This window comes from Erithacus rubecula (assembly GCF_903797595.1).
Source record: "Erithacus rubecula genome assembly, contig: scaffold_182_arrow_ctg1, whole genome shotgun sequence".
Classification (NCBI taxonomy): Eukaryota; Metazoa; Chordata; class Aves; order Passeriformes; family Muscicapidae; genus Erithacus; species Erithacus rubecula.
In genome coordinates this window covers 140,099-159,020 of record NW_027636127.1, presented here as the reverse complement: position 1 = coordinate 159,020, position 18,922 = coordinate 140,099, and the positions used below count along the sequence as shown (strand labels likewise).

Genomic DNA, 18,922 nt, shown 5'->3' with positions numbered 1-18,922 from the left:
TGCCACCAGGAACGCAGTACATCCTGTCAGCTTCAAAAGTGACTTGTTTTTTTGAATGAAGAATCTGCATCTATACGTACAGGACTCAAAGCACTGTGCTGAAAGAGACAAGAATTTTTTATAATAGGCAGAGACCGGTGCAGCATTTTTGGACTGAGAATATATCCTACTGTTGTTTCAGCAGACTGCTTCGAAGAGCTGACAATTTTAGCAAGGGCTCTTCGACCCCCATTGACAATTCCACAAAATACTCAACTGGCAAAAGAGATAGCTCTGCCCATCACAGCCATTGGAGCATCAAGCAATGCTGGCGGATGGGCGAAGGGCATCCACACTACAATGACCATTTCGAAGTACACGCGTTATGGTTGAAGTACATAACCCGTGAATAACCAACTATTACTTGGGACTTGATATACCATAACAGGAAAATAACCATCACAGGGATGGTGAACACCGGACGCGACACTGATTTCATATATTTTCTGACCTCGAGAATGGAACTTGATTGTACCTTTGGACCAAATCACAGGCATTGGAGGAAGTTCTGTATGCCTCCAAAGCAAAAATTCAATAACATTCACAGGACCCGGACAGAAGACAGCTATTACTCGTGTAAAAGCCATTCACTGTATGGGGAAGAGATCTCCTTTCACAGTGGAACATGTACCTGACAATGGATTTTTAGTAGGACTCACTGCAGCACTCGCCACTCCAAAATTGACATGGAAAACTGATACGCCTCGTTGGGTAGATCAGTGGGCCTTGGAAAAGAAGAAGTTGAGTGCATTGAAAACTTTGGTGAAAGAACAACTAGAAAAAGGACACATAAAACCGACAAACAGCCCTTGGAATTTTCCAGTGTTTGTCGTCCTGAAGCACGGAAAATAAACTTCACAACCTGTAAAGTTGTGGAGTAGGTACGTATTTTATTCAGCGCTGGACGCAGGGGGAGAGCATCCTCCCAAATCCTGCGTACCGTACATGCTTCTAACCTTCTATTTATCTAGGAAGTCCATGCATATTCTAAATCGCCTATACATATTGATTATCTGCCCCGCCTGTTCCCCGCTTCATATGGAGATTAGTTGCATATTCATTGCGGCTGCGTAGTTAATTGAGTCGGTGGTCTTCAAATGAGTCTGTGGGCGGAAAATGATGAAGTAACAGTCTTCCTCACTAGTTGAACTCTTCACCTTGTCTTTTCACGCATGCGCTTTTAGCCTCTTGGTCGTGATATTTTGCAGACTTTGCACTTTTACAAAGAGGGACCCCTTTCCTTATACATCAGGGGTCCTCTTATCGTGCATTCCTTTTCCTTATAAGCACACAGTAACTGATACCTATACATCAGGGGTCTCTTGTTGTACATTCTTTTCCTTATAAGCACACAGTAACTGATAACATATGTTCTACTCTTCATTCTATTTAACCCTTAAATCCCCTGTTTCAGTCCGAAAGAAGTCTTCTGGATCGTGGAGGTTGCTTCACGACCTCAGAAAATTGAATGAAATAGTGGTGGAGATGGGACCTTTTCAGCAAGGACTTCCATCACTCACAATGATTTCCAGAGACTGGCCTCTTGTTATTATTGACCTCAAAGATTGCTTTTTCAGTATTCCACTTCATGAAGACGATGCTCACCGGATGGCATTTTCTGTTCCAAGTTTGAACAAAGAGCCGATGAAGAGGTATCATGGGGTTGTTTTACCCCAAGGCCTCAAGGACTCGCCAACAATTTGTCAATGGTATGTGACGCACTTTGGCTCCAGCAAGACACAAATATCCCAAAACAAGAATTATACACCATATAGATGATTTGCTCATTGCTGCATCAACAAACCAAGAACTGCAAGAAGTCCGTGCTTGTGTGATTGAAGAAATACAAAAAGCAGGACTCGAAATCAGCACTTCGAAGATTCAAGAAATCGCGCCCTGAAAATATCTTGGATGGAAAATCACCGAACAGACAATTAAACCTCAAAAACTAGAAATCAACTCAAAAGTCAACAATCTCCAAGATCTCCAGCAACTCCTTGGAGAGATCAACTGGATGAGACCGATTTTGGGAATCACGATGAAGATCTTTCATCTTTGTTCAATCTTCTAAAAGGAGACGACAACATCAAATCCCCCAGGACTCTTACACCAGAAGCACAAGCAAGCTTGCAAAAAGTTGCAGAAATGATACAAGACAGACAAGCACACCGATATGTGGACTCTTTACCATTCCATTTAGCAGTGTTGGGAGAAGAAACACAGATATATGGTTTGATTTTTCAGTGGGATGAATACAAAAAAAGACCCTCTTTTAATTATAGAATGGGTTTTCCTATCTTACAGATCTCCAAGGGCAATTCTTACAGACTTAGAAATGACAGCACAAGTGATAATAAAGGGAAGAACAAGGTTGATGACAATGACGGGCAGGGACTTTTCAATGAACAATGCGGCAAGGACCACAGATTTCTACAATACCAATGAATCAAAAAATGGATGAGGCAGCAGCTTGGCCTCAATCTCAACAAGTAACACCTTTGAACAGACAAATTCCTACAGAGACACAGATCTGCAACAGCAGCTCAAGATATTTTAGTTGATTGGACAAATATTCGAATGGACTTGACAAGAAGCAGAGAATGTCCTGCAATTGGGACTGGTGAAATAGCCATGCCAGTGAATTATGACCCACAAGGACAAAACCAAAGATGGCAAAAATTAAATTATGATTTAGTTAAAAAATTTATTAAGGCAATTAGAGATTATGGACTGGGATCTTCATATTTTAAACAGCTTTTAAAAGGTATTCTCAATGAATATGACTTGACTTCATGTGACATGAAATCTCTTGTGTCATTGATACTTACTGACACACAAGGACTTATGTGGGAGTGCAGATGAAGAAGAGCTTTGAAGGAGCTGCGAAAGAAATACCAAGGTGGTGCTCATGCTAACCTCACCATGGCAGAATTAGCAGGAGACCCTCCTCACAATGATCCAGTACAACAAGCCGCCAAGATTCCAAGGGGAGTGTTGGCAGACATCAAGGAAAAAGGATGTGAACTTCTCTTCAAACAAGATTTAAAAGACTTAAGGACTGACAATGAAAAATGATTGTTTATATGCTGTTGTATCTTATTTTTTGTCAACTGTATTAGGTGAAAAAGAGGATTTACCAGTGATGCAGCCAAGGGAGAGTGTTTGGGAAAATTTAGCATGGACAGTGGGGTTGGAAACAATTTGTCTGAGCCTATCCAGGCAAAAAAGCCATTTTCAACATGTCTGGTGGGATTGCCAGTGAAAGAATGGCCCATTCGGGAGGGCATCCCTTCATGGGTGATGTGAGTTGTGACAACTCCTGTGAATGGATAGCATGTGTGGGTTCAATTTCTCCCTGTGGCTGCCTTCAAACCAAAAGAATTAGAAATTTTTGGTTCAACAATGGATTTTGGAATTGTATGTGATGTTTTAGGGGTGAAAAAGAACCAAACAATGGATGTTACTCCGAATTAGAATGTATATAGCAATTATATTGTAGTCTCAAACAAACCATCCTTCCAAGTTCTAACACAGTTATTGTGCCTGGATGGTCTGTTTGACCTTTTTGATCTTTTACCTTTGTAAAAAGAAATTTTGAAAGTAGGTTTTTATATATTAGTGGAGCTTGTTACTATTCTCATTGCTTTGCCGTGCATCATCCCATGCACTCGGCGCGCCTTGAACAAAGCTGTGAAAAGGGCTCTGGACAAAACCATGAAGGAGGTCTTTTTGCTGCAAACAGAGGGGGGAGATGTGGGAGTCCAGGGTTTTTCCCTGGCTCCTTTGGGGGTGCAAAAACCCCCCTGGCAGACCCCTCAGAGACCCCTGAGTGCTGCCCAGGAGCTGCAGGGGCTGGATTTGGCTCCTTGGGATAATCTGCCCACATTGAGAGAAGAGACACAGAAAATAATGATGAGTAGAGTGTAAATTAGAATGTTAGAACGTAGATAAATAGGTTTTCTTGAATGTTTATGATAAGGGACACGTGGCCAAGATGGAGAATTTGGGGGGTGGACACCTTTTCCTCCTTCTTCTCCATGTCATCCATGTTGGGTAACACGTTGGCACTCTTGGATTGGTTGGGGTCAGGGCTGGACCATTTAATAAAATTGTATTGTATTGGTAAAATTTTGTAAACATGTAATGCGTAGTACTAACTATATAAGATAAGCCCTGCCTTCACCAGGCAGATTCCACCATGGATGCCAGGCTGAGCAGACCGCTGCTGGCCAGGCAAAAGGTCCCAGAGATAAGAGATAATAAACAGTCCTTGGGAAAAGAGAAAACCGTCTCCGGCAGTCTTTCTTCGGCGGCTTCAGGGAAAACCAGGGTTTGAACCATTTTCGTGTCCCTCTGGGGTGATCTCGGGGCAAAGGAGGAACCCCAGACTGGGACAGGTAAGTACCTCATTTAATATACATCAAGAAGGAAAATATCAGGAGTGGGATCTGGTGACATCACTTTACCCTAGCACATGTATAAACAGATGTAATCTCCCAAAAAGGACTAGACAAAGTAGATTGCGTCAACATCACTTTTGTAGGAAACCATATGAACTGTAGTGTGATCAGATTTTCTTAAAAGCAAACAAGAAATTATGTTTTCATGAGAATTTTGTGCTGTGGTTTTAGATAAAGACAAGGTAATGCAAGTGGCATAATCACCAGTATCGAGTTTAAGCTGGTTGTAGGGTCCTCTGTTACCATGAGCTGGTTTAATTTTTTCTGTGGCCAAGGGATTGGTGCAGCACTGCACAGGCCTGGGCCTGGTCAGGTTAACTGTTATGTGAAAAGGCTTCACCTTGGAACTAGAAGGGTTTTGGGAAAATATTTAATTGTAAGAAATAGTGTTTAAGTCTTGTGAATTCATTTAGCTTTAACCAACAGTGCTTAGTCCTGTATTAATCTGTGCAAGTCATTATCTTAGCCCTAAAGACTGTGAGCCTGAGCAACACTGATAAGAAGGTATGTCTTGGCCAGACCACATCACTGGGATGCATTCAAAGAGAAGAAAAAAAATTTGGAGGCTTGTGATCAAAAAAAGGATAATTTAAAGAATGGAATGTTCCCCAAACGACCACCAGAGATCCTCAAAAGACCCCTACTGTAATGTAAATAAGATCTGAGAAGTTATTTAAATATACAAAAGAATTTACAGGGATGTTTAGCATATATGTGTGAGTTTCAAGAAATGTAATTAATATGTATAAGTTACATAGATTTAAACCAGTTTGTTAGTGAGCTGTAGTGCATGGGTTATGTGGAAATATCCCCCTCTTGCCTGGCATCGTAAATAAAAGTGATGATGCTTTCTAATGCTGAAATTACAGTGTTAGAGAGTTTTATTCACGATTTTTGGTGACAAGGGTATTTGCACTTTAGGAGCCATAATCTCAAATATTACAGTTACCAAGAATTTGAAGGCTGATCTAAAATGAACCAAAAGAATTAGAAATCCTTTGATAAAGAGATCCACAGCTTTCCATTCTTTTGCCAGGTTGTTTATCCCCTGGTTAGGAGTTAGTGAATTGAAAAAAGCAATTGTGAATATTTCAGCATTAATGGAAATAATTTGAAATCAAACTGCAAGCGCTCTGTGGAGAATAAAAAAGAAGCATCAGTAATCAGGAAGATATCAACTGAGAAGCAAATGAGTCTGTTTTGCCTGTGATGGTAAGTGCTGAGTGATCTCCCTGTCCTTATCTCAACCCATGAGCTTTTTGTCGTCTTTTTCTCTCCCTTGTTCTGCTGAGGAGGAGAAGGGATAAGGCAGCTTGGCTGGCATCTGATGTCTAGCCAAGGTCAACTCACCAAAGTAATATGTTAAATTAAAACATCGGCACTCTTTATAAGTGAGTCAGCTTTTAAAATGTGGATTGGCTGTGTCTTGATCAAATTCAAATAAAATGCAGAGCTACTTGAAGCGATTTGCAAATTTTACTGTGCTACCCCTTTATTTTATTTGCATTTTGGCACTGCCTCAAACAACCCCTTCTCTGGGCCCCGCTCCTAGTGGGCGTGGCCTGGTCTTGCTTCTCGGGCGCTGGGATGTGGCGTCACCATGGGCAGTAAGATGGCGGCTGCCGCTAGAGTCGTACAGGTAGCAGTGCGCGGCCTGCGGACTGGGAGGTGGTTAGGGCGGCTGGGGCGACTGGAATCCGGCGCGGGTGGCAGGCCTCCCTTCGCGCGCGGCCGCCGCGGCTTGAGGTGGCCGAGGCCCGAGGCGCCGCTGGAGATGCTGGTGTCCTTGGCGCGGGGAAAGAAGCATGCGGCTGGGCCGGCCCGGTGGCGCCGGTCATTTGATTCCTGTGCCTGCTTTTAGTACCAAAGGATGTTACTGAGCAGTCTGCAGGCTGCCCCTTTTCGGTCACTCTAAAAGATGGGAGGGAGCGAATCAGTATCTCCTTTCTAAGCCATCCTACTTCCCTTCAAAGATGAAACATAGTGTCTTTTTGAAAAGGCATTTAAAAAATAAGCACAGTGGCTTTGAATACCAGACGTTATAATTTATAGGGGTTTTTTTCTTAATGGAACTAGTCAATCCCAGCCAGCCAGATGAACAAATATGTACAGGCAGAGAGCATTGCTAGCAATTTCACATGCTTAAACTTCATAATTCCATTTTTGATACTGTAGTAGCTATTTATGCGTACACATTGCTGTGAGATAAAGAAGAGAATGCTTATTCCTGTTCTGAACACTAGGGTGGAGTAGTGCCTTTAAAGGTGAAATTTCTCCTTGGGTAAAAATAAAATTCATGTAGTAATTGTATCATAATGCTGGTGCACAAAGCAGCAGTATAGAAGTGGTTGTTTAATTTGTTGTACGTTCCACTTTATTATTGTAACGTTAATGTTTGTCTAGAAATATATTTTATTCTCCCTGTTTCTCCTACTTCATTGTCTTGTTCTAGGTAGTCAAGCCACATACTCCCTTAATAAAGTTCCCAGACAGAAAAAGTCATCCCAGACCTAAAAGTAAGTATTTAATCTATAGATACAATTTATGGCATATTTCTTTGCATAAACTGCTGTATACAAGAATCAGCACACAATTTTTCCGCTTCAGCTATGTAACTCAACTGATTTTGAGCAGGGTTTCTGAATCATCGTTTTAGTTTGAAGGCTTCCTTTTCAGACTCTATGCAACTGTGGGAATATAATACATGCATGCCTTTATTTTTTTTGATCAAGGCAGAATCACAAGGATTTCTAGCGATGTTTTTCTACTTATATAAGAAGTCACATTTTTTAAAATACTAATATTTGCCTGAAGTGATAGCATCCAGGGGAATTTGAAACAGCCTTAGGTATTTGGTGATCTTTCCAGAAAATGATGTTACATTTTCCTCATCCTTTTTTTTCCTAATTGGACTGTGTGATGGTGGTATTTAAAACCCTGATTTATGGCTAAGAGCCATTCCACTGTACATTTTAAGAAGTGTTTCTTTGTGCTAATAATTAATGCTGAGAAAAAATTAACTTCATTGCAATCTTTGAAATTAATTTTTACCCCTATAGCTATGTTTATATTTATAGGAACCTCAATACTGTTACATTTAGAGCATCAAAGTTAATGAGCTCTATGTTGTTTTAATAATCCTTTTGAGTCAATGAAGCATTTGAAACTAAAGTAGAAGATATTTTAAGAAGCTCTGTTGTTATTCTTGCTTGTTTAGAAATGATATCATACTACGTATTTGCCACAGTGTTATATTTAGGATTTAGCTTTAAGTTTAGTTTATCCATTAACACTGCAGAGTATCTACAATGAACATCAGTGCCACTTCTGACTTACATGTGAATTCTTCAGGAACTATATTCTGCCATAACTTTCAGTCAGAATTTTGTATATTGTGCCCAGTTAAGCCAATTGCACCACCTTTCATGCCAGTGAATTGCTTTCTCAAAGGCTTAAAAACATCTTACCTTATGCTTATCTTTGCATCGCAAGATTATTGTGGGTATATATTTTAAGTATGCTAGACCTTTCTACATTAATTCCTGCTGTATCACTAGTAAATTGCAATCTACTTCACTTTGCTTGAATGCTGTAGCAATAACTGTTTTGCCATACCATAATATTGCTTCTACATAGCTACACAGAGCTCTGCAGATCAAGACTATACTTTTAGGGATGTGAGTGCTTTAAAGGCCAGCCAAATTCTATTATCATATTACTGCTGTAATATGATGGTCTCAAACAGGGAAGGGAAAACTGTAGTAGGGACTGTATCTGAGCTTAAGCAACAGCAGTATTAGGTCAGGTACTTTTAGTCTTGACTTCGGGTTTTTGATTGGCTAATGTTCCTATTGCAAATACACTTCAGACTTTAAAAAATACAATAGAAGAAAATATTAGGCAAATCTCTATTTACGTTGTATATAAAACAAATTTGGAGAAACTATTTTTCATATATAAGGTATGTTACTTCTTAAAAATACTTTGTAGTCATTATTAGACAAAGCTAATATATTCTGTGTGTTTTCTTCTGTTTTCATGCTCTGTTCCCTTTGCCTTCTGCTCTTAAATTTTAAAATTTTGGTTTAATGGCATGCCCCCTGTTCAGATTCTGCTCCCTCTGATGGGTTCTCTTCCTCCTTGCTCTTTTTGGGACCTTACTTTCTTAATGCCATTTTGTAATATTAAGAATGGGTATAGCATTCTATTACATGTTGTGGTATGTCATAGTTGTGAGCTTTTTCCTTCTCTAAGCCTCTACCTCTTTTTCATTTGTCTTTACAGTTGCAGTAAACAAAAAGCATCATCTTAGTTGGATGTTACTTATTTATCTTTGTATAACCCCCTCCACACACACATTTGATACTTCATGCTGCTTCTGCAAGTACAGCTTCCCAATGAAAAAGCCTTTGTTAGGATCTATGTTGATTTATCTTCTGTTTCCACATCAGTATTTCTGCCACTCAAATATGCTTTCTTTTACTTTCAGAATTTTTTCACTGTGTTCTTGGTATATTTAGCAACAACAAAAACAACTTGTGAGAAGTAGAGTATCTTTTAATTATTTTAATTATTTTAAGTACTTTTTATAATGAAGAACATTGTCAGTAACTAGTAACTTTTATTATCTGCTCACTGATTCATTTTACAGTCTTGTTATATTTCTGTAATAGTTTTGCAATCTGGATTTCAGTACTGGAATCTCTACAAACAAGTATGCCATATCTTGGTGCTTCAAAAGCACAGGAGTCTGTAGGAGGCAGATCACCAGGATTTCAAAATAATTCACCTGTTAGTAGAGTACAAGGTATACCAGACACTTCTGAATTAACAAGAACCTTACCTCAGAAATATAGACGAAAACTCATGTCAGATGAAGAGATTGAATATATTCAAGTAAGTTTCGTTTATCGTTGTGTATTGTCTGTATTTACCTAGTATTTATCTTATTTCTATACCTCCTTCCAAGTTTAAAATACGATATTACATTTTAATTCTTAGCAAGTGTGTACTCAGAGTTTTCACTACTTTGATGCACAGTACCCAAACTACAAAATCTTAATACACAAGGTACCCAACACTCACTAATTAGTAGCTTGTGGTATTACTAATTAGAGAGATAGACATGCAAACAGCTTGTGATAGTCACAGCCTACATTAATCACAGTCATTACCTGTTGTGTAACAGCTGTTGAACATGTGATTTGAATATGCTGTACAGGAGCACAAGAGTTTGTTCTTAGACCAGTAAAGGCTATTACCAGGCAACTGAAGTCCAAAATATTAATCGAGCTAGTTTTTGTAAATGACTTATTAGTAAGTTACTGCTTGTATTTCTAGCAGTAGAAACATTTTATTAAAGTTGATATCAATATTTTCTACAATATTTGCAAATATGTCATTGTACATAAAAGCAAGAAAAACCTGCTTTTTTCTGTAACAATTTTCAGTTGTAAACATTGATGCTTAAAAAGGGAGAATGTACAGAATATGAAGAACTGGAGAGACGGATGTGAGTTTGAAATAAAAAGACACAGCTTTGTTAAATTATAAGGACACCTACAGTGTGATCATATTAATAGAGGAAATCACTTTTCCTTCATGTATATCAGTATGGTATTATAATTAGAAATAAAATTAATCATTTTGCATAGTAATATGCTCCTTGACCTCTAGCATAAATTTTCTAATGGTGAGGTAAACTGTACAATAATTTTATTAGCAAAATAATGAATTGAGTACCTTTCTGATTTCTCATAAAGATTGTAATGGCTGACCTTGGGTTTGTTTTTGCTTTGGAATTTGGGCAGTGAAAATAATTCTAAAGCTACTGTTTATTACTGCTGTTTATCAGACCTTTCTAAAGTGAGTGAGTCATGTTTCTTCAGAGTGGGAGAACTGGAAGGAGCTATAAATATAGGTTGCAAGTATGAATCTTTTTGTATTCTCCCCTGAAAAAATGGAGTTCTTATGGGTAGATGCTGATACTTTGACACTGTGCATGTTCCTATGCAGGTTAAAAATCAATGTCTAAATCAAAAATTAAAACTAAAACTCTGTTTGCTAATCTAGAACAGTGAAAAAGATTTAATCTCCATTTTCCATTCTTTTAGTGGAATACATTTAACTATATGCTTTTATTTTACAGCGTGGAGGTCCAGAATAAATATGGAAGATTGTTTGCCACTGTTGAAGAATGAAATATTGTATTCAAAATAAAGGCATTTTCTTAATATTATAATTGTGATGCTGGTTTGGGTTTTTCGTTTTTTTCTTTTATAAGTTCTCTGTATTTTTCGCACATATATTTGTAGTTTTGTAGCCTATTGTATTAGTGACTCGTTTTCCCAGTACTTTTCCATGGCCTTTCCCTATGCAGAAAGACAAAACAAATTCCAGAGCTCCAAGCCCCCAGAGGTGCAGGGCTCTCGTGCTATCTTGGTTCTTCCTGGGAACCAAGGTTGAGAACAACTGTTAGAGATAGATTTCATGGATAAAGTACAGCTAGTACCAAGGGGGAGGGGAGGGGTGGGCACCCAGAGAAGGGGCTTGACCTGGGGGGAAATTGAATCACTACTTGTCCTCCTAATTTGTGCTTTTTATCAATTATGCTAATTTCCTAAAACCTATAAAAATATACTCACCCCTTGTGGAAGGGGGGGGGGGGGGGGGTGTTTGTGGACATCTTTCCATAACTGCTCCTGAAGGCCTTCAAATAAAGATCTGCTCTTATATTACCTCCTTACTAAAATTATCTCGAGTTTAATTTCCAGGTTGGGAAAAAGGCAACAGGTATACTAATAGCTTTAATAAAAACCCATATGAAGGGTGAGAACATTGGCACAACACACTATATATTAATTTGTTATTGAGAAAGCCATCAACCAAAAATTTAACCAGCATTTGATATATTTTTCTAATTAGCCATTTGTAAATTTTCTGATAGAACTGAGTTTTCCATTTAAAAATATTCAAATGTCTCATCAGGGTTGTTTTTATGGGCAGAAAAGGGACACAGAAGTATTCTCAAATATTATTAAGACTGTTTGGGATTTTTTTTTAGTAGTTTTGTACCTGAATATCAGATTGAGGTTGGGAAAATAAATATAGAAATAGGGAATATTTAAATTATTAGCTGTTTCAAAAGAGAGCCCTTTGGGTCTAATTCCAGGTAGAAGTCCACAATATACCTGATCTCTAGGCTTAATTTGCATAGTCCTTAATATACCTAGTCCATAACTAAAGCCTTTCTTTTATGTGACAAACCAAAGTGAGCTACGGTCTACCTGTGCATCTCAGGCTGGTACAGCCAATGGCCTTGGCTTTAGCCTTTAGTCACGCAGCTTTCAGCCAAGGAGCCACACAGTGCTGTAACCTATGGCATGGAAGAGCAGCTGCACTTTCCCCTCCCCAGTCTTCTCCAGCACTGGAGAGAACGGTACTGATTGCTTCATCACAGCTCTTCTCCTTCAGGTCTCTGAGTTACCAGGAGCTGGGGATAATTGCAGGCAGCTTTCCTGAGTCGCTAGCATGAAGCTGTGTACAAAACAGGTGGGGTGGTTAGGGGTGTGGTGGTGCCGACAAACTCTCCACCCCTCTGTCTTTCCCCTATTCTCCTGCTCCGGCAGCAATGAATGTATGAGTGCGTGCCAAGTACGAGAAACTTGACTTCTTTGGGAGGGACAGGTTCATATATGCAGAGCTCTTTAGCCCCCCCTGGCCCACACAGTTCCAGGGGTCCCCTCTGTCAGGAAAATTATTCCACGATGTCAGAGGTTTACATCCAAAATGGAGACAGAGGAGTCCTGTAACTTTATTCAAATAAAGGGAGAGGCCATGGGACATTTCCCATGGGATCTCTCAAATTGCTGGAATACATAGCCTCCTTTTTATCATAATTTCCCAGCCACATTTCCTTCTCTCTTTCCCCATTGGCTTAGGTACTTGACAGGTACCGACTTCCTGCATCACCTAATACAGACTCCCTTTTTCTTTGTATCCCTGTTCTTTTTCTCCAAGTCCAGGAATTTAGCATGGCCTTGGGTGAGCAAGTCTGTCAGTCAGTGGAATTCCTCTGGAATTCACGGTTCCACCCATTGCTTCTTTCACCTATCAATATCTGGCTTTATCTACCAGCAGGCCCACAGTTTGTAAAGACACATTCCTCTCATTCCTTTCACCTCTGAGGGGTCAGCTGGGCCCAGTTGCTTCTTGATAGATGGTCAAGGGGCTCTTGTGACGTCCCTCTTGTGACTTGGGTAGGGCTGTGATGGAGGGAAGCCCCGTGGTCCTGGGGCTGCCTGCAGCAACACTGGCTTTGGCAGCCTCTGCCTGGTCTGTGTACTGGCCTGGCTTCGTCTCACCTTCTGCACACATAGATGGGGCCCTGTTGCGAGGTGGGGTGATACTGCGATTATAAGGTGAGAGGGTCGGCCCTGGGGGGGGGGGGCTGGCTGGGGGAGGCAGATTGATCCCTGTCCTGATATCAGGCTTTCATAGCCTCCTCCTGAGGGAAGGCCCTGACACTGGCACCTCTCCAGCCTGAGGAGCTGCTTTCCATGAATTGATGGCTGTGCCTGAGATGTCAAAGTCCAAGTCTCTGCAGAGGGTACACTAGCATGCTCCTGTAGTCGAGTCTCTCCTTAATTTGCTGTAGTTTATTCAAAGTAAATCACCTCACAGTGACACTCTGTTAAGAAAGCATTCCTTTATTTGATATAAGGGATTGTGTTCAGGGAGTCCCTGCGTGAATGCATCTGCTTGGGTGTTGCTCCCTTGGGTTTATATGCATTCTAACATTCAAATGACTTCCCAAACCACTCCCAAAACCCTCCCCACTTGGTGCATAACCTGAACGTCACCTGAGACTTTTTCTTATTTTTGTCCTTTATGTTTTTGTGGAGCAAGATTGCCATCCACTGTCCAATATTAAGAACTGCTGTGCTTTTTTTCTGGGGTTCTTGGGGTGCTTACTTTGATTTTATATGATTTCCTTGTCTTTCTCATTACATCCTCCATTTGAACTGTCGCACTGACTTATCACCCCATTATTTTGGCACTGCAGGATTCATGCAATTAGCCCCAGCCAAGTGAAACCCAGGACTCTTTCATCTGGACAGGTTTCTACTTATTTAGTGTTATGAAGCTCTTAGGTCATTGTAATCAAGCCATAGCTGGCAAGTTTTGCTCATTTTCTCAGCCTCTTGTTTTCAGTGTTCTACTACAAGCTAATGGTCTAAATAGAAATTAAAACAAAGCTATGAATGCCAGTTACAAGGCAAAACCAGACTATAACATGTAAATTACAAAGTTTAGGCAAACTACAAAATCAAGTAGAAACAAACTACAAAACTGTGGGAGAATAAATTGTGAGAAATAAGGAATGGGGCTGTGGCCAGCCGAGCCTCATCCCTAATGGGGTGCAGCTGTGTAAGATAGGTGACCAGCATTGAAGGAAAAAGTAGCACAGAATGTTGATGTGTATTGGCCAATCCCAAAAGGGTAAAAGGGCACACAGGTGTTATGCATGTGAGAGGGGTATAAAAAGTTGAACTGGGGAACAATAAAGTGTTGATGCTTGAAACCATTCTTGGTTTTGATTGTGTGTCCTCTGTCACAAAGCTATGTAAAAAATGCAAAATTCCTTGTTTAGCTCCTCTCACTGTGTATAAAGTAATGGGTAAGAATACCAACAAAATTAAAAAGGTGAGTGTCAGAATATTTTCCCAATGTGTGATCATCTGTTTGCTTTTGATCTGCCTAATTTTTTTTTGTTTGTTTTTTTTAGACCAGCCTAATGGGTAACAGGGAAGAATTTTGTTTCTAGAGTGCTTTGTTTAAATGATCCAGTTAAGTCATCTTTAATATTTTTCCCTCCAAGAACGTAGACTAGATTCAGTCTCACTAGATTTTTGAATTTTCAAGGGTTACCTGGTCTGTAACTTAAAATTTTGGTTATTAAACAGGTGTATCTGTAAAACAAAATACATTTCCAAAAATCAGGCTTTATTAGTCCTTACTAGTGTCTTGCTTTTTTCATCCTTTCTCCTGCCATACCTTATTTTCTTCAGTCTTGGGATGTTACTCCTGATTAAATTCTTGACAATGGTAATTTTTGGACAAAATTTGACAGAAGTCATCATAGATATGGAACTTAGCTGTTTGAATATAAATGTTAACAGTGTTTATGCTTTAATAAAATTTTTCATTTCATGTTGCATCTAGTTGTTGCTTGGGGTGAAGGTGAGTAAAGGAGCATGAAAGGCCTTTGTAAGAGTTTTACAGAGATGTTTATTTCAGCCACCGGTTTGCATCGTCCAGAGTTCAGGGAACAAAGGCGAAGGGGCTTGTGGGGGGGTTTAGGTTTTGTCATGGGATAAGCAGGCAGGGAAATCCTTAGGGACCAATTGCCAAGAGACAGGGTGTCCAAGGGTGGAGTTAGGGTGAAAAGGCCAACAGGGAATTAGGGTGGGAGTGACCAGAGACTGAAGGACAGGGAGAGGGGCTGACGCAGGGAACAGAACAGGAGTATCAAGAGAAGGCTGTGAGAGAAGCCTCTCATGTTCCCTAATTGGGAATACCTTTCTGGGTCTCAACAATTTCATACTGTTTGAAGAGGTTTTTGTATTAAAAACTTTGTGATTAGTTGTACTTCGTGAGGGATGAAAAATGCATGTTACAGTCCTTTGGTTAATTAAACGGCCTGCTTCACTAGGTGAGTTAAACCATATAAATAGTTAAACCACGTAAATAAAGTAATTTTGTTTGATACACTAATTCATTTTAGTGTTATAATACTGTTTCCTGTATGGTTGCTACAAGTAGCAGCTGTTGTAAAAAACTTACTTGTTTGTATCAGAATATTTTTTAAACTTTTATCAAGTGGAAATATCAGTGATGGGATTTATGACTTGAAAATTTCAGGGCAGTAGATGATTAAGATAGAAGGACTAAGTCAGCCCAAGTTTACAGAGTATACTACCTTTACTAAAAATCATTCTACGACAACTGTCAATGACTTTGGCCTAATTTCTCCCTGAGAAGCTCATTAGTGGTATAATGAATCTGCATGCTGTCAGTTTATGTTATGTCTGTTTTCAAATATTGTGACTATTTTAAGTTTTCATAAAAGCTAATGTCATGGAGACAATTTCCTCTTGGTTTTAGTGTTGGTTCTTTTGGGTTTGATTTTGGTTGGGGTTTTTTCCCCTGTGAAAAAACGCCAACCAAACAGAAAACCCACAAACTAGCTGGTAAAGCACTTCATGGTAATAAAACTTATCCTATCAGAATAACACTAAAGAATGTATCCCCTACTGTCAGGGCAGATGACTTAGTCTTAAGAAACATTTATTTTCAGATTAAACTGGGACATGGAACATATGCTAAAAATGGTGAGTTCTAAAACAAGATCACACTGCACAAGCTGTTCTGCATTATCACTTTTTTTCTTTTTTTTTCTCTTTTGCCAGAGTCTGGATTGAATGCATGTGAGATGAAATTTCACGTTTGGACTCAGATGTTTATTAATTCTTATCTATGTTACAGTGAGTGCTACAGCACTACTAGCTAAAAAGCTAAAAATTAAGAAATGGTGATGTATCTCTCGTTACAAGGTCTTTAAAGGCTAAACAGTACAATTAAAAGCTAACCCCTAACTTATTTTTACTTTTGACCCAATGACCAAACACCTGTGACCTGCAGTGCAGCATTTTCTATCCAATTAAAAAAGTACACCCTAGACCCAAGAAGAAGAGGGTGAAAAAAGAATATAGCAATATATGAAAAGCAAGATGGAAGTTTTAGGGTGGAGGTTTCTAAGACCGTACATTCTAAATTTTTCACCATACCATACCACACTTCCCTACAAACTACACACCAGTGATTCTAGTTCCATCATACAATTTTGGAAGCCTTTTCCAAGGTCTCAGGTCAAATGCAGTGCTCTTCTGGGGGTCAGTGCCTGACAGCACAGAAAGTTCAAAACTCCCAGTTTCCAGGGTTCCAACACTTTATTTGCTTTGTTTTTGTAAATTTGCTCAATGATTTCCCACACCATAACTGAAAAAAAAAAATTTTTAAAATGCTCAACTCTGGTAGTGTAAAGCTTAATAAAGATTTGCTTCCCAAATCTCAGAGACAGAAAAAAGCAGCAGAAATATCTGCATGCCTAGTATATGTCTTAATAATTGCCTGGCTTCTCTATTTAAGTGTAATGCAAGCACAAATGCAGCACAGAATAATAATCTTTGCAGCACTGAGTTAAGAGTACCTTGTACTGATTCACATCAGTGCTTAAATATGTAAAAAAGGTGAGTGTTTATCTTGGTTTTCAGATATCTCCTGGTTTGAAGGACAGGTGTCTGGCAATATAGTCAAAAGCTTCTCTTTGAAATGGAGAATGCAAACACCCTCCCTCCAAATTACTATTATAATTTTGAAATTAAGGGGCTCTCAGGCAAAGATATGGGAATTAGGAATAGCAGTTCTTTACCAGGAAAATTAAAATAGAAATACAGTATTACAAAGAACAATCCCCAAAACACTGACAGAGTCAGAATACAACCTGACACCCTTTCAGTCAGGGTGTTGGTAGCAGTCTGATTAAATGGTGGTTACAGTCCTCCTGCAGTGGCAGATGTGGTTCAGTTGGAGCAGTGGTCCTGTAGAAGGGTGCAGTTTTCCTTTGAAGGTTTAGGGATGATGTGGAAAGGTCCAGTGTTCCTCTGGAATCCAGTGGAAAGACGGATAACTTGCTATCCAAAATCTCAGTTTTTTATCTAGGTAGGAAAGCTTGGCACCTCCTCCTCCTGGCTGGAGCATCTCCCAATGGGATGATGTAATTTTATGTCATACAGTGGGACTTAATGGCCCAGCTGCAGATGATATCTTTCTGGAGGGAGGATGGGTGGTGGAAAAGATAAAGATGATCACTTCACTTGTCTTTAAGATGGCCCATTAGTGGATAGTATGAGCCACGGAGATAAGGAAATCCCTACCCCACCTGACAGATGGTGATAGAATGTGCATTTCTGGCCACATCAACCCAACACATTATTCCCCCCCCCATTCTATTACCATCTGCTGAATGAAAACCTTAACACAATTCTCACTTAAGATTAGGTTTCCCTGTGGTACACAATGGGTTTCCCGATCTTTCTGCATTACTCACCAAGTGTAACCAGGTCCTTGAGCAAAGACAATCCCACAAATGGGTTTTTCTTTGCCCGAGGTGGGACTAATCCAAATAGTGTTTCCTTAAATGCCTTTCATGTGTACTGCAGGGGGTTTATCTCTATCTACTATGTGCAAGGGTTCAGAGTGGGGAGGACAAGCTCGATTGATGGACCTTCGGATGTTGACCATCTAGGTGGCCTTTGCTAAGTTTGTTTCCCAATTCCTGAAGGTTCCCCCAACAAGTGTCTTCAGGGTAGTCTTGAGTAAGCCGTTACACTGTTATAACTTTCCAGGCAGCTGGTGCATGATAAAGGATATGATATATCGATTCAATGCCATGTTCTCTGGCCCAGGCGATAATAAGGCTGTTCTTGAAATGAGTCCCATTGTCTGACTCAATTCTCTCAGGGGTGCCATGCCTCCAGAGGACTTGCTTTTCCAGGCTCAGGATGGTGTTCCGAGCAGTGGTGTGAGGCACAGGGTAGGTCTCCAACCATCCGGTGGTGGCTTCCACCATGGTCAACACGTAGCGCTTGCTTTGGCGGGTTTGAGGCAGTGCGATATAATCAATCTGCCAGGCCTTCCTGTACTTATATTTGTACCATGACCTGCCATACCAGAGGGGCTTCACCCCCTTTGCTTGCTTGATGGCAGCACATCTCACAGTCATGCATAACCTGAGAAATACTGTCCATAGTTAGATCCACCCCTCGGTCCCGTGCCCACTTATAGGTGACGTCTCTGCCCTGATGACCTGAGGCATCGTGGGCGCATCGAGCCAGGAACAGTTCTCCCTTGTGTTCCCAATCTATCTTTGAGACCTCTATCTGTGCAGCCTGATCTACCTGCTCGTTGTGCCTGTGTTCTTCATTAGCCTGACTCTTGGGAACGTGGATCCCACATGATGGACTTTCACAGATAGCTTCTTTAGCCAAGTGGCAATGTCTTTCCACTCATCAGCAGCCCAGATTGGTTTTCCTCTATGTTGCCAGACAGCCTTTTTCCACCTTTCCAGCCAACCCCGCAGAGCATTGGCTACCATCCATGAATCAGTGTAAAGGCAGAGCATTGGCCACTTCCCCCTCTCAGCAATTACCAAGGCCATATGAACAGCTTTGAGTTTAGCAAGTTGACTTGATCCACCTTCTCCTTCAGTAGCTTGTTCAGCCTGTTGTGTGGGTCTCCATACAGCAGCATTCCACTTCTGGTTCATCTCCACGATGGGGCATGAAGTGTGGGTGAAAAGA

General features: G+C 40.2%; 1 protein-coding gene across 1 annotated transcript; it reads left to right on the top strand.

The window, feature by feature from the left end:
* The first annotated feature begins 6,023 nt into the window (after positions 1-6,023).
* On the top strand, positions 6,024-10,740 carry KGD4 (alpha-ketoglutarate dehydrogenase subunit 4). The gene is made up of 4 exons (XM_079332241.1): positions 6,024-6,138; positions 6,952-7,015; positions 9,193-9,395; positions 10,648-10,740. The coding sequence occupies exons 1-4, from the start codon at positions 6,100-6,102 to the stop codon at positions 10,663-10,665; spliced, it is 324 nt and encodes a 107-aa protein (XP_079188367.1). The 5' UTR covers positions 6,024-6,099; the 3' UTR covers positions 10,666-10,740.
* The last annotated feature ends 8,182 nt before the right edge of the window (positions 10,741-18,922 follow it).